This window comes from Stigmatopora nigra, chromosome 9, assembly GCF_051989575.1.
Source record: "Stigmatopora nigra isolate UIUO_SnigA chromosome 9, RoL_Snig_1.1, whole genome shotgun sequence".
NCBI classification, from domain to species: domain Eukaryota; kingdom Metazoa; phylum Chordata; class Actinopteri; order Syngnathiformes; family Syngnathidae; genus Stigmatopora; species Stigmatopora nigra.
This window is the reverse complement of record NC_135516.1, coordinates 10,346,314-10,369,387: the sequence shown is the minus strand read 5'-3', so window position 1 is coordinate 10,369,387 and position 23,074 is coordinate 10,346,314. Positions and strand designations below refer to the sequence as shown.

At 45.0% G+C, this 23,074-nt stretch overlaps 3 protein-coding genes across 3 annotated transcripts; all 3 read left to right on the top strand.

The window, feature by feature from the left end:
• Positions 1–394: 394 nt before the first annotated feature.
• copb2 (COPI coat complex subunit beta 2) lies at positions 395–6,000 on the top strand. Its single transcript, XM_077724949.1, has 22 exons — positions 395–540; positions 862–999; positions 1,071–1,157; positions 1,313–1,439; positions 1,509–1,657; positions 1,724–1,870; positions 1,965–2,064; positions 2,140–2,282; positions 2,430–2,629; positions 2,715–2,825; positions 3,125–3,213; positions 3,281–3,387; positions 3,453–3,596; positions 3,798–3,928; positions 4,011–4,218; positions 4,311–4,421; positions 4,544–4,758; positions 4,834–4,972; positions 5,069–5,206; positions 5,273–5,350; positions 5,428–5,562; positions 5,631–6,000. The coding sequence occupies exons 1-22, from the start codon at positions 538–540 to the stop codon at positions 5,724–5,726; spliced, it is 2,796 nt and encodes a 931-aa protein (XP_077581075.1). The 5' UTR covers positions 395–537; the 3' UTR covers positions 5,727–6,000.
• A 342-nt stretch (positions 6,001–6,342) lies between these two features.
• LOC144201931 (segment polarity protein dishevelled homolog DVL-3-like) lies at positions 6,343–15,864 on the top strand. Its single transcript, XM_077724782.1, has 14 exons — positions 6,343–6,861; positions 8,647–8,716; positions 9,571–9,683; positions 9,903–10,012; positions 10,088–10,314; positions 10,385–10,454; positions 10,717–10,856; positions 11,755–11,831; positions 11,920–11,987; positions 12,353–12,502; positions 13,600–13,731; positions 13,800–13,967; positions 14,228–14,428; positions 14,625–15,864. Exons 1-14 carry the CDS (start codon positions 6,701–6,703, stop codon positions 14,966–14,968), a joined length of 2,031 nt encoding a protein of 676 aa, XP_077580908.1. The 5' UTR covers positions 6,343–6,700; the 3' UTR covers positions 14,969–15,864.
• Positions 15,865–16,399: 535 nt separating this feature from the next.
• LOC144201275 (AP-2 complex subunit mu-A-like) lies at positions 16,400–23,029 on the top strand. Its single transcript, XM_077723769.1, has 13 exons — positions 16,400–16,565; positions 17,894–18,015; positions 19,107–19,372; positions 19,464–19,546; positions 19,671–19,676; positions 19,768–19,903; positions 20,008–20,152; positions 20,306–20,323; positions 21,012–21,131; positions 21,392–21,527; positions 21,617–21,714; positions 21,789–21,900; positions 22,247–23,029. Exons 2-13 carry the CDS (start codon positions 17,942–17,944, stop codon positions 22,379–22,381), a joined length of 1,329 nt encoding a protein of 442 aa, XP_077579895.1. The 5' UTR covers positions 16,400–16,565; positions 17,894–17,941; the 3' UTR covers positions 22,382–23,029.
• The last annotated feature ends 45 nt before the right edge of the window (positions 23,030–23,074 follow it).

Sequence of the window (23,074 nt, the reverse complement as noted above, 5' to 3'; positions counted from 1 at the left end):
ATAAAATATCCTCGGTTACCATGCCAATTAAGTGTAATGCAATATCAAATGTACAACATGATATTATAAAGTCGTCTCATTTCATTCCAAAGAAAGCAGTGGTGGAACACATTTGTGCATATTAAATATACCTTAATTTTATAATATATAATATACAATCATAATGAATTAAGACAAAAATATATATGTTATATTGCAAATTATATTAGAGAGATACAAACAATACTATAATTGTTTTATTTACATTTTAGTTTACATAGATTGAGAGTTTATAATTATTTAAATTTCCTTACTATGTATTCACAATTAACAATATGTGTTTTTTCCTAATTAGTACCACTGTAATGGTAACACAAGTATTTTATATTTTCAAGGTACAGTACACTATCCGCCACGTCACACCAACCCTTTCTACCTCCCAACTCTCGCGAGTTCTGACCTCACAGGAAGTTCCACGTCAGTGCTGTTCACGTTAATCGAGACATTAGGATATCTGCACTATTTTCTCATCTTATATCAACGAAACGGTGATTAAAAATGGTAAGACAAATTCAAATAACAATATATCATGTTTTTTACTCCTTAACTATTATCTATATACGTCTTTTGTCTGTTATTCTTCTCGAAAATATCTACCAAAGCATTCCTAGTTGTAGCTTAGCGGCTAAGCTAGTTTGTGTGCATAATATCCCCGCTGTCCGCTCCAAAACTTGTTTGTAAAGAAATTTCTGAGCGTCCACTGGTTTGTAAAGTTATTGCCCATTAGATAGAAGAAAAGCAAAGCATTATGTGATATTAATAGGGGCTGTCAAAGGAAAAAGAGTTTGCTCCTAAACGCCATTTGTGTATCCAATGTTTTAGCCGCTGAGGCTTGACATTAAGCGGAGGCTGACAGCCAGGTCCGACCGTGTGAAGAGTGTGGACCTTCACCCAACGGAACCGTGGATGTTGGCTAGTCTGTACAACGGCAGCGTCTGTGTGTGGAACCACGAAACACAGGTCAAATTGCAGTTTAGATGTCACGCGCAACGGTTAATATTGATATGTAATACTCGGACTTTTGTGGACAGACTTTGGTGAAGACCTTTGAGGTGTGCGACCTGCCTGTCAGAGCGTCGAAATTTGTTGCCAGGAAGAACTGGGTCATCACGGGAGCAGTAAGTTTTTTCATATATATGTACTGTTGGTATGGTTATCGGCATGTTTTTTTGTGAGACGTCCAATCTATTTGAACTGAAAAGGTTGTCAAATTAGCGGAGAGTGCTAGCTGCCATTCTTTTCCTAGCTTCATGTTAGCTTTCTCCCTCGGTAGGACGACATGCAAATCCGCGTGTTCAACTACAACACCCTGGAGCGCGTTCACATGTTCGAGGCCCACTCGGACTACATCCGTTGCATCGCCGTGCACCCCACTCAGCCCTACATCCTCACCAGCAGCGGTACGCTCACTCTTCGGTCATTTTTTTCCTCCACTTCCCTGACACCATGTCTGTTTTCCTTTCTTCTAGATGACATGTTGATCAAGCTCTGGGACTGGGATAAGAAGTGGTCCTGCAGCCAGGTGTTCGAGGGCCACACGCACTATGTCATGCAGATTGTCATTAACCCGAAGGACAATAATCAGTTCGCCAGCGCCTCCCTGGACAGGACCATTAAGGTGGGGAAACCCGGCCGCCGCTCGTCCTTCTGACGCGGTGTGCTGACCGTCGCGGTGTGTTTTCAGGTTTGGCAGCTGGGCTCGTCTTCTCCCAACTTCACGTTGGAGGGCCACGAGAAGGGGGTCAATTGCATCGACTACTACAGCGGAGGAGACAAGCCCTACTTGATCTCGGGGGCCGACGACCGCCAGGTCAAAATCTGGGACTACCAGGTGCCACGGCTCGTTCGGCCAACCAAAATGAGGATGGCTCTGGCCCCTGGGCCCAATGACATATTTTTCCAATGATATCGCCCGGGCAACTTAGAACAAGACCTGCGTTCAGACCTTGGAGGGCCACGCCCAGAACGTCTCGTGCGTGAGCTTCCACCCGGAGCTGCCCATCATAATTACCGGCTCAGAAGATGGTGAGCTGGCACCTTTCGCGCATGTCTCCGCGGCTTCGCACAAGTTCACTCACCTCTCTCTTCTTCCCCCCGAAGGTACGGTCCGCATCTGGCACTCCAGCACGTACCGCCTGGAGAGCACGCTGAATTACGGCATGGAGCGCGTGTGGTGCGTGTGCGGCTTGAGGGGATCCAACAACGTTGCCCTAGGATACGATGAAGGAAGCATCATTATTAAAGTGAGTCCACCATAGTTTATTATTATTGAAACAATTGGTGCTATAGAGCTGAAAAGGGGATTTTGGGGGGTTTCTGCTATGTTGAAATGGTCCTTTAACTTAATAATAGATGACACTGCTTCATATCTCTTTTTATTCTTCTGGCAGGTGGGCCGCGAGGAACCCGCCATGTCCATGGACACCAGCGGCAAGATCATTTGGGCCAAGCACAGCGAAATCCAGCAGGCCAACTTGAAGGCCATGGGTGATGCCGAGATCAAAGATGGCGAGAGGCTCCCGCTGGCTGTCAAGGACATGGGCAGTTGCGAAATTTACCCACAGACCATCCAACACAATCCCAACGGAAGGTACGGGCCGAGCTCAAGCGCTCTATGGCTGGCGCCGGCAATTTCACGTCAACTCACTCGGGCCGGGCTCCACTTTGCTCTGCAGGTTCGTGGTGGTGTGCGGCGACGGAGAGTACATCATCTACACCGCCATGGCGCTGAGGAACAAGAGCTTCGGGTCGGCGCAGGAATTCGCCTGGGCGCACGATTCGTCCGAGTGAGTCGACATCCTTTGGTTACGCTTGATAGTGATTGGTCGTCTATGATTGTAATGGGACTGAAAGCGTTAGCAATATATCATGTTGGTTTTGCAATATTTTTTTGTAGTAAAAATTCACATTCCTAACTAGATGACATTTTTGCAAATATTCTTTTGTATTCATTTAATACAAAAAATGGATACATTATCATTTCCAAAAAATCTGTGGTGTGTGTGGACTATCAAAACAATCATCATTAAAGCCAGCCCTAAAATGTTGTAAGCGTACAAAAAGACAAAGATCCATTTGATTTCAGGTACGCCATTCGAGAAAGCAACAGCATTGTGAAAATCTTCAAAAACTTCAAAGAAAAGAAATCCTTCAAGCCTGACTTCGGAGCCGAGGGTAACGACAATGCTAGCGCGCGGCATATCCAACTGAGGAGGCTAACGTTGTTTTGGCCACCCCGCAGGTATCTACGGGGGTTTCTTGCTCGGGGTCAGGTCAGTCAACGGTCTGGCCTTTTACGATTGGGAGAACACCGAGCTGATCCGCCGCATCGAAATCCAACCCAAACACGTACGTTGTCTCATTCTCTCTCTCGAGTGTCCATTTTGCAACCCATTTTGACCCGTGACTTGCAGATCTTCTGGTCCGACTCCGGCGAGTTGGTGTGCATCGCCACGGAAGAGTCTTTTTTCATCCTTCGCTACATGGCCGAAAAAGTCGCGGCCTCCCAAGAGAACAACGAAGGAATCACCGAGGACGGCATCGAGGATGCTTTTGAGGTCCGTTATTTTACGCCTTTTAAATACAATGAGTCTTATTCACAAATTGTGTTGACGTTCAACTCCTTGGTTGCCATTGACTGCAATACACTTTCAATTTGTTCCAAAAAAACTGACCTTTTTTCTTTTTTAAATTTGACCAAACATAGTTACTTCCCCATTTAGATACTGATGACTTTATCCTTATTTTTTATGGTCCAGGTTCAGGGAGAGATCCAGGAGATCGTCAAGACCGGCCTGTGGGTCGGCGATTGCTTCATCTACACCAGCTCTGTCAACAGACTCAACTACTTTGTCGGGGGAGAAATTGTCACCATAGCTCACCTAGACAGGTCAGATAAACAAATGGCGTTCAAATAACAGTTAGTAAAGAGAGAGAGGATCTCTAATGTCCCGTTTTTTGTATGTGCACAGAACCATGTATTTACTAGGCTACATACCTAAAGATGACCGCCTCTACCTGGGAGACAAGGAGCTCAACATTGTCAGCTACTCCCTGCTAGTCTCGGTTCTGGAGTACCAGACCGCCGTCATGAGAAGGGACTTTGGAATGGCCGACAAAGTGCTCCCCACAATTCCTAAAGAGCAACGGACCAGAGTGGCCCACTTCCTGGAGAAACAGGTTATATTAGCTTATCTATGCTAATTGACTTGGGCTTTTGGTTCTTTAGCATGTTGTGTTTTTCTACATGAAATTTTCTTCTGGCTTTGTAGGGATTCAAGCAGCAGGCTTTAGCTGTGTCCACGGACTCTGAGCACAGGTTTGAGTTGGCGTTGCAGCTGGGAGAGTTGAAGATTGCCTACCAGCTGGCTGTAGAAGCAGAGGTAAGCAACATGGGAATTCATTAAAAAAAGAGAAGCGTCATTATGGTTCTACGAACGCCAGAGGGCGCTGTTTATATCGTGTGTCCATGGCCAATTTGTTTTGTTTTTTTCCCCACTTGCAGTCAGAGCAAAAGTGGAAGCAATTGGCCGAGCTGGCCATCAGCAAATGTCAATTCGGCCTGGCGCAGGAGTGTCTTCACCACGCGCAAGATTACGGCGGACTCCTCCTCCTGGCCACCGCGTCCGGAAACGCCCCCATGGTGGCCAAGCTGGCCGAGGGTGCCGAGAAAGACGGCAAGAACAACGTGGCCTTTATGACCTATTTCCTGCAGGGGAAGTGAGTACCCGGGGGTGCCGGTTTAGACATAGTTCCCCAGCATTGACCGCTTTGGGTCTGACATTTTGCGTGCAGGCTGGATCAATGTTTGGAGCTTTTGATCCGGACCAACCGTCTTCCCGAAGCCGCTTTCCTAGCTCGCACGTACCTGCCCAGCCAGGTCTCCCGTGTGGTCAAATTGTGGCGAGAAAATCTCGCCAAGGTCAACCAGAAGGTCAGCCGTCTATTTGTTTTTTGGTGATTTTAATGTGTCAATGGTGTTTTAGAGTATCTTTTTTCCCTCCTAAATTGACATCTTTACGCGCCGCAGGCAGCCGAATCCCTGGCCGACCCCACCGAGTACGAAAACCTGTTTCCCGGTCTGAAAGAAGCATTTGGAGCCGAGAGCTACCTCCGAGAAAGTTGCATAGGCTCTTCTAGGCCCGCCAAAGATTACCCTCTGGTCACCGTGAGTTAGCGGCAAGTCCTTCTTCTAAACGCTAGCGCGTACCAAGCATTTGTCGTTTCCCTTCAGCTAAACGAAGACAGAAATATTCTGGAGGAGGCTCAAGGATATGAAGCGAAAGAGACCATCCGCTCTCCTGCCGTTGAGGTACGTTGCTTCTCTTCAATGGAATATGAAGCCCAAACAAAGGGAAGGGAAGATGAATATAATTCCTCATTCTGCAGACCGAAGAAGAATGCCACGAATCTCTGGTGTCATTGGCCCCTGAAGTTCCCTCGGCTTCCCCGGTCATTCCCGAAAGCGTCCCTTCGCCGATTCCGCCGGCAATCCCTGCATTCTCCCAGTCAGAAAAAGACGAGGTAAAATTCACCTGGTGCTTGGGTTTGTTTTATTTTTAGCCGCTTTTAAACGATAGCTTCCCGCACAGGTTTTGGAAGAGCTGGAGCTAGATCTGGAGAATTTGGACGTGGACGACATCGACACCAGCGACGTCAACTTGGATGACGACTTTCTGGAGGACTAAACGTTTTTGAGCCACTTAGGAGATTATTTAAATACAGAGACCAAGCACCCCCGATCACTTTTTTTGTACTGAAAATGTTCTATTGTCCTCTCGCAAATGATCTCGGTTAGGTTTTATCGTCAGATGTTCCAGACTCCATTTTCTATGCCATTTATTGATCGTTGGAGATCATTTCACTTTATTCCATTGACATGACTTACATTATTTTTTTTGTTTTGTTTTTTCCTGTCCATGAATTAAGTTTAAATAAACTGCGGTTGCTGTACATATCCAACTTGTGTTTTGAGTGGGATTGAAATATCATAAACAATGGCATAAGAAATTCAGTGTTGTTCTGGGCTCCAACCAATGTGCATTTGAGTTTCTATTCATTATATACAATGGATTATATAAATAACATTCTATTAATTTATTAACAAGCATTTAACTATTGATCATTCATAAAATATATTTTTATAGCAATTGTTCATGTCTTAAGTTGCGACCACTGTCCCTGAAAAGGTTAAAATAGCCTAATTTACAGCCGAAAATTTGAAAATACCATCAGGGGATCGCTGTACTTCTCTTCCGATCCACTAGATGGCGTTCATTAGAGGCAGCTTGGGGTGATTGCTGCAGTTTTAACCAACTCACGAAGCAGAGTTTGCTTGGGCACCTAGAGAGAGTCGACCGTCGTGAATTTTCTGTTTAAAAAGTATCCTCGTCTTCCAAATTAGTTCTTTTCCCTCCTCCCAAATGCGCGAAAGGTAGCGTTACGCATCCCGTGAAAAATGTACGAAGCTTTCGCCGTGGAATAAGGATAGTTTTGAGGCAAAAAAAAAAAAAGACCAGCGGGTCGGACCACCAGCGAAAGCCGAGGAGGACCACGGCAACGCCGCCTTAGCGCCACGGGGAGTCGGGGCCCGAGAGGGAGCCTGCCGGGGCCCTCGTCTTGATGCGCCCGGCCTGCTTCTTCGACTCAGTCGCGCTCCGAGATGGGGGAGACCAAAATTATCTACCACCTCGACGACCAGGAGACACCCTATCTGGTGAAATTGTCCGTGCCGGCTGATAAAGTCACTTTGGCAGACTTCAAAAATGTCCTCAAGAAGCCCAATTACAAGTTTTTCTTCAAATCTATGGATGATGACTTCGGGTAACTGTTTCTATGAATGCTTTGTAACGTCAATATCTTTTTTTCGCGTGTCATGCTCGCTAACAGCTGGCTTGTCATCGCTTCACCTGGCTGCCGATCACTGGCTATAGCCACGTTAGCTTTCCTTTGTTAGCCGCTAGTGGCTAACGCGTCTCTGGCGTTCCTACCGTTTGTTTACATTGCTTACAAGGCAAACCTAGCATGTCGTAGGCCGGCTAAATTGCCTGTTGGAATGGCTTCCCGAACCATCGTCTAACGTCACAAATGGTTTTATCCCAGACTTTTAAACGAGCAGGTTGAGAAGCCCTTTTAAATAAGTATTTAGGTGGCGTCACCCCTGGCAGCAGCTGGCGGATATGGACAGAAATTCAATGCTAACAGGCTAACGTCATACGTCGTTTACCCAGCAGGCCTCGATAGAACGTGTTTCCTTCCATGTCATATTGGTGCATGTTCTACAACGCTCTTTATCCTCATAGTTTCCAGAAAAGCAATTTAATGCATAACTTTTATCAATGTCGTTTTCCCATTGACTTCCATGTGGCATTTTGGGGTGATAGTTAACAACTTGTCTTATTATTCATATTGTAGTATTGTAGGAAAATCCTATTTTCAATACCTACTGCTGCTTTTCACATCATGACATCTGGTTCAGTCACTTTTTGGTTCCAAGTTGCGGTAATTATTCGCTGTCAGCCTTCCCAGTTAAAATGGATTGGATGTCTAATAGCAGTATTTTGCTTAAATTCAGATGGATTGAACGTCTACTGTTGACAAATTCATTTAAATTCACAACACAAGGATAAAAAGAGCCACACGATTTGACATTTGACTCTCATTCAATAAAAAATAATTAAAATGCAACGTCGACGTCACCTGATGCAATTCCTCTTCTCAACAAAATGTATTTATCAACTTTATTAAGTTGTTGAGGGGTTGTAAACTTTGCAGTTATTTTTTTTTTTAAGAGAGGAATTTCATGAGCTGGTAAGGTTCATTTTTGACTATAAAACAGGATATTAGCAATTGAATTTAAGAAAACAAGACTGTCAGGTTCCCCAGTCTAGTAAACTATTTTATTAGTATTAATAACTGGAGCAAACACGTCTCACTAGCGACTTTTTTTTTGAGTGACGTTTGACATCACGCGCAAAAATTAGAACAACTCGAGCTAACAACTAATGACGACGTCAAAGCGCTAGCTTGATAGTTTAAGCTAGTTTAGCCCTGCTGTTGTTGTCCATTAGTCCGAGGAATGCTGAGTTGCACTTAGGAATGTAGCGTTCATCACTCTGGCACTTTTACGCTCGCTTCCCTTTGTGCTCAAACTGGAAAAAGTTTACGGTGTACACCCCACCAAATCTTTCTAAATAGTCGAGCCTACTCGTGTACTATTTTTAAGCCTTTTTTTAGCCAGGTTTCTCCAGTTGGTTTTGCTCTAATCAAATAAGGGTGGGGCACATTAACAAACTGTTTTCAAAGTTCACAGCTTGTTTTAAAATAACTAAATACAAATTAATCCGTGCCCACCCTCTAAAAAAACAGATAAAAATAGGATCTTACAATGAAAAAACATGTTTTTAAATGTTGTAATACACAAAGTATGCTCACAAAGTAACAAATATCTATATAGTGTTTATGAGCTTTTTCAAAATGTGACATTTATGTACTAGGTTTTGTCATTTGCCCATTTTTGCCTTTAGACAGCCTCCGAATTGACTTCCCCGAGAGACTGCTTTTCTGTGGGTGAAAGATTCCTCAAAGCCATCTTTGTTTGCTTTACAGGGTGGTAAAAGAGGAAATATCGGACGACAACGCCAAACTACCCTGCTTTAACGGCCGTGTGGTGTCATGGGTGAGTTCCAATCCTTTCATTTTTGCTCATTTTTGCACTACGTCCAATCCATTTCAATGGCAAGTATGCACTTTTTTATTTTCATACCATGCAAAATGCTATGGACTATTTTTGGGGGGTACATTTTAGTTTTACGACAACAGGAATGTTTTTTGATTTTGTATCCCGAATCTTGAATGAAAACTTTTGTTTTTTTTGGGTACATAGAAAATGCAACCTTCTCTTACTGGATTTGTACTTGGCGGCGGTAATAAAGTTTTTCAGTCATTCGGTTACTCTTTGACATTCCAAGTTGTGGTTGCTAAGCCACACACACACACATGTGTATGTGTGTGTGTGTTTTTGTCAGCCAGCGAGCTTCCCCGTCTCAACTCTCCAAACTTTTGAACTCGGCGTGTCCACCCACTTGTGGTTGCCATGGCGCATTACCGTCCAAGTCCAAGAACGTTGTTTCTTTCTCATTCCCTCCCCGCCCGCTAAACGTTCTCGCAAACGAAGCATTTCCACACTTTCTGGCCCGCCAGCGAGGTATGTTGAACGGAGAAGTTGAACAACAACACGACCGCGTTAGTGTCTGGAGACAGAGCTAAATGAATTTCCCTTTCATGGCCCATCACCGGATTTCATTTCCAGATCCCCCCGCGTGTCTTGCAGATAATGTCATTAGCGTCGGTCCAACCCAGCGGCCCGCTCGCAAAATGGCCGCCATTTCCGATCTGCCAATTGTCAAGCAAATCTGCTCTTTTGACGCTTGGTTTACAAAATCTTCCTCTTGATGCCAAAAAGATGAAAATCTAATGTATATCTTTTGTCTGCGTCTTTGTTTCTTTTTTTTAATCTGGGCCTATCGACAGCTGGTCTCTGGAGACGGCGCGAACACGGACGCCGGTTCGGTGGTGGACTTGGAGGCCACGCCCCCTTTGGAGAGGACCGGTGGCATCGGGGACTCTCGACCGCCTTCTTACCAGTTAGATCACCCTTTTTTTTTACACGTGTATTGTGACAGGCAATTCATTCATTTTCTCAACCGCTTATCATCACAAGGGGGGTGCTGGAGCCTATCCCAGCTAAGGGGGACCCTGAATGGGTGGCCAGTCAATAACAGCCACTCCACGGGAAGCGATTTATCATTCATCGTCAATTCCAAAGGGAATAAAAAAATGTTTTTTGTGGTTTGATTTTGCAGCGGAAAAGCAGCGAGCGGCCGGGACAGTTTGGACAACGACACGGAGACGGGTTCTGTGGCGTCGCTGAGAAAAGAGCGAGAGAAGCCCAGACGCAAACATGCCGACCCAGGTTCGCTCTAATATATATCTTTTTTTAATACACGCCGTATTTGTTGCTAAAAAAAAAATCGTATCTCCCACGCAGGCGGCAGGCAGAACGGGTTCTCGTCGCGGCCGGCGGGTCGCGGGGGAGCCGAGTACGACAGCTGCTCTTCCTTCATGAGCAGCGAGCTGGAGTCCACTTCCTGCTTCGATTCCGAGGACGACGACGCCACCAGCAGGTTTAGCAGCTCCACCGAGCAGAGTTCATCCCGCCTGATGCGACGACACCGACGCCGCCGGCGGAAACCCAAGGCGTCCAATCTGGACAGGGTGAGAGGGCGCGGTCATTTTGAAGAAAATACCTTTTGGTCTCATGTCTTCCCATTTTTTTTGTGTCCAGTCGTCATCGTTCAGCAGCATCACCGACTCGACTATGTCGCTCAACATTATCACGGTTACTCTCAACATGGGTAAGTCCAGCAACGCAGGGCCAGCCAAACTATAATGAGATTGCGCCTTATAGTCCGGAAAATACGTAATAATTTTCTTTAAATGTATGGGTAACATTTAGGCTAATTCTTGTTAGCCTGGTTCTAACATTTTACATTATAATTTAGCATAAAGCTACTTTCAAGGGTTTGCCCACTTAATAACCCAGTTGAATGAATTCAGTCTTTACATTTTTGCGGGGCATCTAAAGCAAGCACACTTGAAAATGGTCTCCACTTTCAGAGAAATACAACTTCTTGGGAATCAGCATCGTGGGCCAAAGTAACGAGAGGGGAGATGGCGGAATCTACATCGGCTCCATCATGAAGGGCGGAGCCGTGGCGGCCGACGGACGCATCGAGCCCGGAGACATGCTCTTGCAGGTGAGAGATTTTTTTGGATGAATGGGCCTGAAAAAGGAAGAGTAATTAGCATCTCCTTTCATCTGAGGTGACCTTTTTTTCTCTCTTTTTTTGTGTATTCCAAAATAAGAGACGCTATCATCTTAACGTAATTTGTTGTAGTATTTGTTTTAGCACATTTTTTTGATGGGTTTGAAGAGGTTATCTCAGGTTGCCTACTGTAATAAGCACTTGCAACTTATTCCCACTTTTAGGCAGCCATGTTCCCACGCTCACTTGGCTTTGTGGTTTTTGAGGCTGTGAATGATTTTCACTTGTCATATTTGGAATGGAAAACTATCATCGTGAGCAATTATAATATTGTGGGTTTTTTTTCTCACTCACTTTTAATATGTTCCATGACAGTTGGATTTTCCTCGGTCAAAATAACTGGCAACCCTGGATAAATATTATGATTTTTAACGTCATTTCTTTTTAGCCTATTTTTCAACATTGTTCAAGCTTCAGTGTAGTTCTTGTTAAGTGAATTCTATTTTCTCTTGAATTGATTATAGATAAGAAGATTGTAGTCATATTTTGCATAATATTCGTCATTGTCATAGGGAATTTGTATGTCACGAATCCTTGCATATAATCTTTCAATCCATGTTAAATGTCAGAGGGACCTTCAATCCATATTACAATCATCAGTGTCACCACCATCATAGGGGGCACTAAGTGTCACTGTTTGGCTGCAGATTTGTCATAGAGCCAATAGGAAATATGTATGTCCTTTGAAATGCACTTGTTAATGTTTTACGCAACTTAACATTTCCCTTTTGACGTTCCTCTGACATTTTTTGTTGTTGTTGTTATATCCCAACTTTGATGAAAAGTAATATTCTAGTTAAATATTTCCTTATTTTCGGCTCTCTCGCAGGTAAACGACATCAACTTTGAGAACATGAGTAACGACGATGCCGTCCGAGTGCTAAGGGACATTGTGCACAAGCCTGGGTAAGGCTCACCTCCACGAAAACAGCCAAGTTCGGCGTTCCTTCTGTCTGTGTGAGCCAATGGCGTCCTCTTGTTTTTCCCCTCCCAGTCCCATCACCTTGACCGTGGCCAAATGCTGGGACCCCAACCCACGTGGCTGCTTTGCGCTGCCCAGGAGTGAGTTGTCATTTCTAACAAGTCATGTTGACATATGATAGACATCCAATTCTAGTTTTAATGTTTTTTTTTTAATACGTACGTAGCGGTGACTGCATGCTAATGTTTCAAGGAATTTGTCCTGCTAACTTTAGTATTTTAGCTTTTGTGGATGAAAACATGGGAATATTTGATATTTTTATATGAATTTTTACAGTAACACTTTTTTGGAAGCTTTTGTTGACAAAAAATAGACAAAGACCAACACATTTTGACTAAAGAATCACAAAGTATTTTCATCCAAAGCATCCCTTAAATGCAACTGTGGCCGACTCGGAGCATTAAAATAAAATACATTTAAAAAACAAACAAATGTGATCTTGTAGGCGAGCCAATTCGACCGATTGACCCGGCGGCGTGGGTGTCTCACACCGCGGCCATGACCGGGGTGTATCCAGCTTACGGGATGAGCCCGTCCATGAGCACCGTCACATCCACCAGCTCCTCCATCAGCAGCTCCATTCCAGAAACGGAACGTAAGCCCCCCTCGCCGTCTATAAAAACAAAACACATTTCAAGATGTCCCTGGTGTGTCTGTGTGTGTGTGTGTGTTTCGGGGGGGGGGGGGGGTTGGCTTCGTCTGATCCATTTCCAAAACGCCGGGAATTTTCTTTTTTGGATTGTAAAACATTCAAGACAGCATTTGGCATCTTGGAGATGGATCAAAAAAGCATGCCGAATCTCTTTTAGCAGAACGAAAGCTTGAAATGTGGCGGTTTGATGTGGCGGACATCTGAGACGCTTATTCCGTCCGTTTCAACGTCTGAATCTCATCAAGCTTTGAAGGCTGCGTCGCTATCAGAAGCCTTCGTAAATCTCAACCACTCTTCTGCGCTCCACATTTGACTACGTTGTTTTTTTTTTTAACTGGGTTCAAACCCGCATGTTGAATAACGCTCGTTAAAAGTCGGCCGTAACTCACGACTTTGGTCTCGCCGAGGGGCGCTTTTATTTTTCATCCTTTTGAAATAAAACGTATTCTTCCCTAGACAGTTCTCCTACAACCCGATGGATTCTCCTCGACCTTTTTTTATTTGTTTCGTTTTGACGTCGGGCTCCGTTTTATTATCTGTGTTATTTTACATTGAGCGAGGGTTTTTCTCGGTGTCTTAAAATGGCGCAGCAGTCAAAATGTCTGGTCCACAAACGGGAAATGATGATGCAATCTTATGAAATGCTGAGGCTAAGTAAACAACCCGATTTTTGTGGAATACGCCCCCTCCTAAAACAAAGTTGACATTTTGAGAAAGCATTTTCACTGTGAAAAGCCTAAAACGGGGACTTGGCTTTCGAGCCATATGCGGCTCTTTGCTCATCATATTTTTTATGCCACTTCTGATTTAAGGTGTGTCTTTTTGACGCTTACCATTTTATAATTTAGCTCTCTGTGTCTCACTTGTTCGCCACCCAACAATTTTCAGCTCAGATGAAATTTATGAGGCTTCCCAGCATGATTTTGGGAAGGAAAATGTGATGTAATTTAAGTGAATGAGGGAGTTTACCATGCCCATTGGAGGAGGGAAATAAAAGTGGGATGAGTGGCTTTGACTTTTGTCCTCTTTGGTCCTCTCAGGATTCGACGACTTCCACCTGTCTATCCACAGCGACATGGCGACGGTTGCTAAGGCCATGGCCTGTCCCGAGTCGGGCCTGGAAGTGCGAGACAGGATGTGGCTGAAGATAACCATCGCTAACGCCTTCATTGGTAGGCCCCGCCCAAAATAGCAGATCCCGGGCTCTCCAACCCATCACCGCTTGACGTGTCGTCTTCAGGTTCGGACGTGGTAGACTGGCTCTTCCACCACGTGGAAGGCTTTGCCGATCGCAGGGAGGCCCGCAAATACGCCAGCAACCTGCTGAAGGCCGGATACATCCGCCACACCGTCAATAAGATCACCTTCTCCGAGCAGTGCTATTACGTCTTCGGGGACCTCTGCGGCAGTAAGTGCTCAATTCCTCATAGGAAGTCAAATCTCAAATCCATAGCAAATCAGCTCGAGTGATGCAATTGATTGTGACGGATGTCCAATTGGCTTCAACTGGCTGCAAATCCTCCTCTTTAAATGGCATTGACGGCTATTGTCATGAGCGTTTTAGGGCCAAAAATCATGTGGTCTGGCCCACTTTTAGCAATCCTCCATCCACACCAGCCTCTATTGTACAAATGCGGTCAAACGTTTTGCCTTCCTTTTCCCTCTCAGATATGACACACCTGTCTCTCCACGACCACGACGGCTCCAGCGGGGGCGCCTCGGATCAAGACACGCTCCCGCCGCTGCCTCACCCCGGGTCGGCCCCCTGGCCTCTGCCCTACCAGTTCCCCATCCCTCACCCCTACGACCTCCCGCAGCCCTTCCACGCCGGCCCGGCCGCCGCCGGCAGCGCCGGGAGCCAACACAGCGGTGAGTTTTTCCGCCATTTCCAATGATACGTTTGAATATATTCTGTAGCTGTATATAACATACTCAACCATAACTAACTGCAAATTAGTCCTTTTCAATAGATGGCTCACAAATGAGTTACTTTTTAAAGTTGTGACACCTGCCGAGGAATTCACAATTGTAATAAAATGTCGCCATCGGTCCCTTCCGCCCACAGAGAGCAGCGGCTCCAACTGCAGCAAGAACGAGGGGCGCAAATCCAGCGGCAGCGAGCCCGACAACAGGAGCCAGCGTGCCCCCAGCGAGCGCTCGGTGGCGCCCCCTAGCGAGCGCAGCCTCCGCAGCCACCGCAGCGCCTCCTCCCGCTCGCCGGCCTACGGGCAGGGCTCTCTCTACGGGCCCCCCGGCCTGCCCCCGCAGCTGGCGCACCCGACGGCGTCGGCCCCCGGGGCCCCCCCGGGGAGGGATCTGGCGGCCGCCCCGCCCGAGCTCACGGCGTCGCGCCAGTCCCTCCGAATGTCGGTGGGCAACGCCGGCGAGTTCTTCGTCGATGTCATGTGACTTCCCAGCCTGATGTGGGTGGTCACGTGGCGTTTGCTCCGCCTCCTTTGTGCTTCTCTTCTCAGTAGTTGTGGTCCTACTTTCTTCAGTGAAGAAACACTCCCACTCCTGCTTTTGTCACCGTACTAACATTTTCAACTCCATGCAGATACACTTTAATAATGGATGACAGATGTGCTACGGCGTGACAAATTTCATCTTTTTGAACGACTTTGTCGCAAGAACACAACCAAAAGTGAAGCAAAATGTCCAATAACTGATCCAAAATGGAGGGTAACTGACCCTGGAATGACCCTCAATCATGTTAATTAGTGCAAAAACAAACAACTTGGAATGGATATTTGAAATCATTTTCCAAACTTTTGACAAGCCAGGACGAAAGAACCAAAGCGCCTGTCAGTCGAGGACGAGTTAGCACAAAGACAAATAGCCAAATGCGCGACGATGACTCTGCGTTTCTCCACGTGGATAATCTTCATTTGTTTTTTCCTCTTTGCCTGTCTTCCTTAATCTTAAAAATTGTGCACCACGCGAGAATCCAGGTCAGAATTAACAAAATAGAACAAAATGTATATCGAACACTAAACGCGTTCGGATTTAAATGCTTGCTCGACTTGCCAGAAAAGAAAAAAAATGGGAATGTTTTATCTTGTATGTTGTTGATCACGGCTTTTTTATTTTTATTTTTTTGACAACGCAAATGGCGAGCCTCCTTTTCCAGAATTTTTTTGTCCACTACGTTGCCACCTCCTAACCCGAGCATTGTTTTTTAATTTTTTTTTTAGTTGGTCTTGTTGCTATGTATAGTGATAAAAAAAGAATCTTTCCATGCCTTTCACACTACTCTTTTATCAAGGAAATGCCTTTTTATTTATAAATATAGTTTTATGACTTAACTTTGTGACTCTTGTCTGTATTTGATTCTTCAAATTTAGGAAATGCACTCATGAGCAGTTTCAAAGTTAAATACAACTGAACTGTAGTGTAATAGATCAAAATAAAGTGCTGTTTTAATATATTATAGTACATATATAATGGTAGTTTTCACAAGATATTGCAAAATATGAACCCCTTGATTGGGTGTAAATTTAGCAACTATACATAAAAAAGTACATTGATGCCAAAGATATGAAATTAATAATTCAATAATAATAAATATTGAAAGATTTTTGGTGTAAAAATCTTCTAAAAAGTAACGAGGAATGAATATTATATTTAAACATAGAAATTAAAAGACAATACGTATATCATTACAGGGAATATGGAAATTTTACCTAAAGTACTATATGACATATTTTCAATTTGCTCACAGTTGGATAGGCTATACATAACATGACTCCAAAATGACTTTCCAATTTTGAAGTTTTTGAATTTTGGGCTTTTTATCAGGGTCAGGCCTGGGTGCGGTTGCATTTGTTGCAAGCCACGCCTTTTCCTGCCTTTGACGGAAAGGCTGTGCTTGTGCTGGTCAGCTGACATCACTGAAGACCATAAGGAAGAAACCAACTAGCGGCTTTGGGCTAAACCAACTGCTCGGAATCCTCCTCGGAGCCCGAGTGCGGGGGACTTGACTGGCAGAGTCCGGGACTCAACGACGGTAAACCCGCCTCATTCCACCTAAAAATACGCATTGAAAATGAAGGGCTTTTCATCGAGACATTTTTTCATATCCACTTAAATGTATCATTGCGGACTCGGGCTAATGTTAGCAATGTTAGCTATATAGCGGCGGCAAGTATATGGGGCAGCGAGAGCGGAACGTAACAGCGCAGGATTTTTTCGCTGTCAAATTAAAAGGGAAGATTGATATAGCTGTCTGTTATTTACGTCCGAGTGCGTTTTCACTATATTTCATGCGTTGGTTGTATTCTGATAGTTCTTGTGGAAATGGCGAAGGTAGCGTTTTTCGGCGTCTTATTTTCGCGCTACCGGAAACGGTTTCGTGGTCGTGCGCTAACTTGGCTAACCAAATTAGCCAGCTAGCTTTATCTCTTCCTAGGGAGCGTCTCACCCATCCATTTGAAGATGAAGGTCAGACTTACACTCGTATATTAATATCAGAGGAATATTTTAAGATTGCGAACAAAGATATTGTTATATTGTCCGTGCGTAAAGTTGAATAAATATGAAGCTATATGAGCGTAAGAAAACGGGCCGACCGAGCAGACATCTTGACTCGGGGCCCCATTGAGGACCACTAAAGTCGTCTCGTGACATGGTCATTAACGCTTTATTTATTTATTTTTATTTTTGTCACGACGCTGCTTAAATCATACTAGAAATTGCTTGAAGATTTGAGCCATGATGCCGTGTTCTTAACCGAATCTTCTGTTTTTGTTTGGCCTGTATCCTTCTGGAATTCGAAGCATGTCCTTCATGGCTTTTCTAGAATCTTCAAGCAGGGTTGAGATGTAATCGACTGTGGTGGTCTTTTACACGGTTTTTTTTTGTATAAGAGTGAATTAAACCCGCAAATTGAGCAAATTTAATTTTTATGTTGGAGTATTGTTGCAGTTAATTACATTGGTCAAGTCTTTTTCTGGTTTAATCATTGTCACTATCTAGTTGGTGTCGTGGTGCTTCAGTTTACTGCTAATCTGGTGTTAATCTCAAAGTAAACAATTGTGACAAGGACATGGTTGGACACGAGTCTCGGTGAAGTACGGATGAAATGCTACCCTTTTTAAAAAAAATGTACATGACCCTTTAAAATAGAGTAAAAACACTTCAATCCATTTGACAGTTAAAAAAACAGCTTCCCTGGAAGATAGTAGTGTGCAGCTGCAGGCTCCCCTCATTAATTAATGACAAGTGTAATAGGGACAAACGTCTGTCTGTAACGATGGTCACTAATGCCCCCTCCCCTTTCCTCCCTCTTTCCTTCCTTCCTTCCTTCCTTCCTTCCTGTATCTTTTTGTTTTTCAGGCAGTGTGTGTTTTCATTATGGCCTGTTGGGTCTGAGAAGGAGCCAAAATGATCGGAGGATTATTCATCTACAACCACAAGGGGGAGGTCCTCATTTCTCGGGTTTACCGAGATGATATAGGGTAAAGAAAAAAAAAAGAACGATACGCGTATTGCTCAACTCATTGATGATGCAAGAGGTCCAATGTAATCTGCCTGGGAGGTTGGCAGCCAACCCTGTCCAGAATAAATAACGTTTATTGGCGTCAATAGAAATATAATGGCTGAAAATGAAGGATTATGTTTTAGCGATAGCCGTCCGATTCATCTTGAGCGACAAACACGGGTTTACTAAAACCAGTGCCTTTTAGAATGTATAATTTTTACAAAAAGCCGAGCTGCAACACATCCAAACGGAGCATGCTGTAAATCGGGTCACATTATGACATGTCAATCATCGTGTACAACATCCATTGCATTGCACATTTTTGCGACGCTTCATCCCTGTTTCCCTTTTTTTAATCGCCATTTTCCTTCATCTGTCCATTTTGGCCCCTGTAGGAATCGGTAAGAGAAAATCCTACCATACAAAGCATGCCCCCCTCCACCCCCACTTCTCCCATTTCATGGACATAAAACAAAACGCCCCCTGCTGCCTAAACCTAAACTTGCACGCCAATCAATTTTGACACGAGCATGAGTCACCTGTCATGAAAACGACCCCCCCCTAAATACACGCACCAATGGAAAGGATCCAAGCACGACGTACAGAAGAAAAGGCGCTAGCATTAGCATGGTATTTGCGCATGGTATTTGATGGAATATTTCAGCTGAAAAGAATAAATTTAAGGATGAGATGAGTTATCTACGCTTTGTATAATGGCAACTTTACCCCGTTTGAACTTAATTGCAAGTTAACTATGGAAAAGGATAAAAGATTTTGAATTTGAATGATGGAAATAGAAGTGAAATATTTTGCTATGCTGGAGATTGTGCTATATTTACGGCTCGATTAATCGCAAGTTGATGATAGAAAACTAAAGTTAACCCTGACATACTGACGTTCCAGGAAGTAAAGTTGTTGGTGCTACTTTTGGGATATTTTAGTTACAAAGAATGAAAAATGAGATGAATTTGCGATTAATCACGAGTCAAAGCTAGATAAAAATAGTTGAATTGTGAGCGCACGGCGATTTAGGCGGTTAACGTGTTCTCCTTTTGAAACCGTCGACAGGCGTAACGCAGTGGACGCGTTCCGCGTGAACGTGATCCACGCGCGGCAGCAGGTGCGCTCGCCGGTCACCAACATCGCCCGCACCAGCTTCTTCCACGTGAAGCGCTCCAACATCTGGTTGGCGGCCGTCACCAAGCAAAATGTCAACGCCGCCATGGTCTTCGAGTTCCTCTACAAGATGTGCGACGTCATGACGGCCTACTTTGGCAAGATCAGCGAGGAGAACATCAAGAACAACTTTGTGCTTATCTACGAGCTGCTCGACGGTGAGAAGCGACAAACGGGTGGCCACGCGCCCCCGCTTTGTATCGACAAACCTATCTCTGACCGCACGTTCCATTTTGTTTGTTCGTGTAGAGATTTTGGACTTTGGATACCCTCAGAACTCTGAAACCGGGGCTTTGAAGACCTTCATCACCCAGCAGGGCATTAAAGGACAGGTCAGTGGACTCCATCAACTTTGTAAACTTGGTTACAGTAATCCTTGGTCAAATGAAAAATAATTGCTCTTTTTGTTTTCTTTTTTTGTCCTTCATTTGACGTGGATCATCGTTCCTGCCTCAGCACCAGGTAATTTGGGGGAAAAAGTCGCCGCCCATGCCGCCTACTCTGGTTTTATGACGTGCTTTGACACGCGTTTGTCATTCTTTGTCTTCCCCAGACAAAAGAGGAGCAGTCTCAGATCACCAGCCAGGTGACGGGCCAGATCGGCTGGCGTCGCGAGGGCATCAAGTATCGCCGCAATGAACTCTTCCTGGACGTCTTGGAGAGCGTCAACCTGCTCATGTCGCCGCAAGGTGAGCAGACGTTAGACCAGGGACGGGCAAACTTTTCGGCCCGGGGGCCACATAAGTTCATAAAAATGTGAAAAGCCCCTTTTTTAACAGTCTGTCATTTTCAGGTCAAGTCCTGAGCGCTCACGTGTCGGGCCGAGTGGTGATGAAGAGCTACCTGAGCGGCATGCCCGAGTGCAAATTTGGCATGAACGACAAGATCGTCATCGACAAGCAGGGCAAAGGTGGCGCGTCGGACGACGCCGGCAAAAGGTGAGCCCTCCCTCCGCTTAAGTGGATTGACGGAGAAGAACACGTCCTCGGCCTTCGCCTTGTTTGCTCTGCCATTTATTTTCTTGATCTTTTTTTTTTGCTCTCTTTGTGCCTGTCTTTCCTTCCTTTCTACGCGTTTGCGTGCTACCTCAGTGATTTAGGGGGAGGAAGGTACGGCTACATTGATACGAGTGCTCTCACGCCATCTAGTTAGGTCCACAAGTATTTAGAGCGTAGCCTCGTAAATGGCTCCAGTCTTTCCAAAGTTTAAACTAAAAATACAGTACTTTGCCCAACATTTAATCCACTGCGATTTTGCTACAATTGCAGATTTGTTGCTTTTGGGGTAAGTCCAAATGAATAGCAAATTAGCTTTTTTTTTTTAAGGTAAGTCACCATTAATTGTACATTTCTTATTTAGATAGATGTGTATTAGTGTCCAAATACTTGTGGACCTGTCTGTATTATCTCATAGACGGTGGTCCGCTGGCGATGTCCCCGTGAAATTGAATCTACTCCTGTGTTTACACCAATATTGCCATTTTTTTTGGCCGCTATCTGTCAATCAAAACAAGCCGAGTGGGAGTCCTATAGCTTATAATTGGAACGAAGTCACTCGGGTCAGATTTGGTGTTTACTCTCTACATTATTTGTTTGTCCAAAAATAGTGCATGTGGGCAAAAGAGATGCCGATTAAAAACGGAATGGGGACATTGTTAGTGGTCCACTCGTCGCGGGCAAATGAAACACCACCCGTCCGTTCGTGTCAGAGCTTAAAGCTAGTCGTCATGTGTGTGGTTTGAACACCGTTAGCCGGTTAGCATGGCTGCGGACTGACGTTTTGTTTACTGTGCGGCAGTGGGAAGCAGTCCATCGCCATCGACGACTGCACCTTCCACCAGTGCGTGCGTCTCAGCAAGTTTGACTCTGAGCGCAGCATCAGCTTCATCCCTCCGGACGGAGAGTACGAGCTCATGAGGTCAGTCGCCGCAAAAAAAAATGTGACTTTGACTGCCATTAATGGTAATGGCTTCATTGATTGTCTTTTAAAATGATGAACTTTTCAAGTCTTATAGGCGTATTATTTCTTTTTTTCAATTCATTGTAAAGTCCAAAGAATATTTAACACTATCATTTATATTAATCCTTGCGTGGCAGTTATTCATGGTTATTGCGCCAGGACTTGGAACGTATTACTTGGAGGCATTAATGTTGAATGGGATTTTACGGCGTTTGCAGGTATCGCACCACCAAGGATATCATCCTGCCGTTCCGCGTCATCCCTCTGGTCCGCGAGGTGGGCCGCACTAAGCTGGAAGTCAAGGTGGTCATCAAGTCCAACTTCAAGCCTTCGCTCTTGGCCCAGAAGATTGAGGTGAGGAGGGTCGCTCGCTCAGTCAGTCATCGGCGGTGGCTAAAGCGAGCGTCACCCGCTAACCAGCGCTCCATCTGCCCGCCTTTTAGGTGCGCATCCCCACGCCGCTCAACACCAGCGGCGTGCAGGTCATCTGCATGAAGGGAAAAGCCAAGTACAAGGCCAGCGAGAATGCCATCGTGTGGAAGTGAGTGAACGCCAGAGCGCTTGCCACGGCGTCCATCGACGTCAATGTACTCACCCCTCCCCCTTCCCGCCTAGGATCAAACGCATGGCCGGAATGAAGGAGTCTCAAATCAGCGCCGAGATCGAGCTGTTGCCGACCAACGACAAGAAGAAGTGGGCGCGGCCTCCCATCTCCATGAACTTTGAGGTCAGACTATAGCTTTTTTTTTTCCTCTCTCGAAAGTACAAAAATGGAAGCGTATTGACCATTCACTTTCAATGAGTTCAAAATGGATTGGACGTTCAATGGGTTAATCATGACCAATTGTGTAAGGGAGGAATTCAAGGGCAATCGCCACAAATGAGTCCTATTTGAGAGGCTAACTCAATCATTTCTGAAGCACGTTTTCTCCCCATTACAAAGATTCAAATCGTCAGCTCACGGGATTTAATATATTGACAATGATTCATGAATAGCAACAGCGAAAACAAACCCCACAAGCGCCGAAAATTGCCAAATCTATTTGACGGAGGAACCCGTTGTCTTTGGACAGGTGCCGTTCGCCCCGTCCGGCCTGAAGGTGCGCTACCTGAAGGTGTTCGAGTCCAAGCTGAACTACAGCGACCACGACGTGATCAAATGGGTTCGCTACATCGGTCGCTCGGGCATCTACGAGACGCGCTGCTGAACCAAGACCGGGGTACCCCGCCACACCCCCCTTTCTCTCTCTATCTCTTTCTCGCTCAATTATTCTTAGCGTCCTCCCTCTCATCCGTCGTATAACTAGATGTCAGAGATTGACTCTACAAACCCTAAAAATTGCAACGAGTCAATGTGAAGTCATGCTGAACTATGACCTTATTAGATCAATCGGAACGTGTCAATTTGGGGCGCTGAGACGCCACTTTAGAATATTCTCTGGTAAGATGACGTGTCGCTGTTGTGCTTTCACATGATTCTTGGTATATAGTTGTTGTGCACCTGTGGAAAATTCCCCCCGTCACGTCCACGCAAACACTTCAAGTGTGCGTGTGTTGCTTTTGTGTAAGGAAGACGAACATTCCAGACGAGCCTGATGATGGCCTATTGGTCGGCCTCTCCTTTTTTTCTTCTTCTTCTTGAACAGAAACAAAATCTTTCGAAATGTACCCGAAGCACTAAGACCCCATTTTTTTCCGGTGTCAAAACAAAACACTTATTCTATAAACGCGTGGGCAAAAATGTGCGATTTGTCTCCCCACGGTGTTTGTTTATCTTCTCTCCATTGTCCGCTTCTTCATATTTGTTGCCCTGGTAAACGTTCTGTCCAATAAAATCTGACAATGTATTCCAAAAAGTTGGAATTTGCCTTTTTTTTTGTAGTCTGTTGCGCTAACTGTTT

Excerpts from the sequence above, each read along its gene's own strand:
- LOC144201931 (XM_077724782.1), top strand. The coding sequence starts at position 6,701 with ATGGGGGAGACCAAAATTATCTACCACCTCGACGACCAGGAGACACCC. Across the intron at positions 6,862-8,646 it reads TCTATGGATGATGACTTCGG|GGTGGTAAAAGAGGAAATAT; the intron begins GTAACTGTTTCT and ends TTTGCTTTACAG. Across the intron at positions 12,503-13,599 it reads CTCCATTCCAGAAACGGAAC|GATTCGACGACTTCCACCTG; the intron begins GTAAGCCCCCCT and ends TGGTCCTCTCAG.
- copb2 (XM_077724949.1), top strand. Across the intron at positions 2,826-3,124 it reads TGGGCGCACGATTCGTCCGA|GTACGCCATTCGAGAAAGCA; the intron begins GTGAGTCGACAT and ends ATTTGATTTCAG. Across the intron at positions 5,351-5,427 it reads TCCGCTCTCCTGCCGTTGAG|ACCGAAGAAGAATGCCACGA; the intron begins GTACGTTGCTTC and ends CTCATTCTGCAG.
- LOC144201275 (XM_077723769.1), top strand. The coding sequence starts at position 17,942 with ATGATCGGAGGATTATTCATCTACAACCACAAGGGGGAGGTCCTCATT. Across the intron at positions 21,528-21,616 it reads TCTTGGCCCAGAAGATTGAG|GTGCGCATCCCCACGCCGCT; the intron begins GTGAGGAGGGTC and ends CCCGCCTTTTAG. Across the intron at positions 21,715-21,788 it reads GAGAATGCCATCGTGTGGAA|GATCAAACGCATGGCCGGAA; the intron begins GTGAGTGAACGC and ends CTTCCCGCCTAG.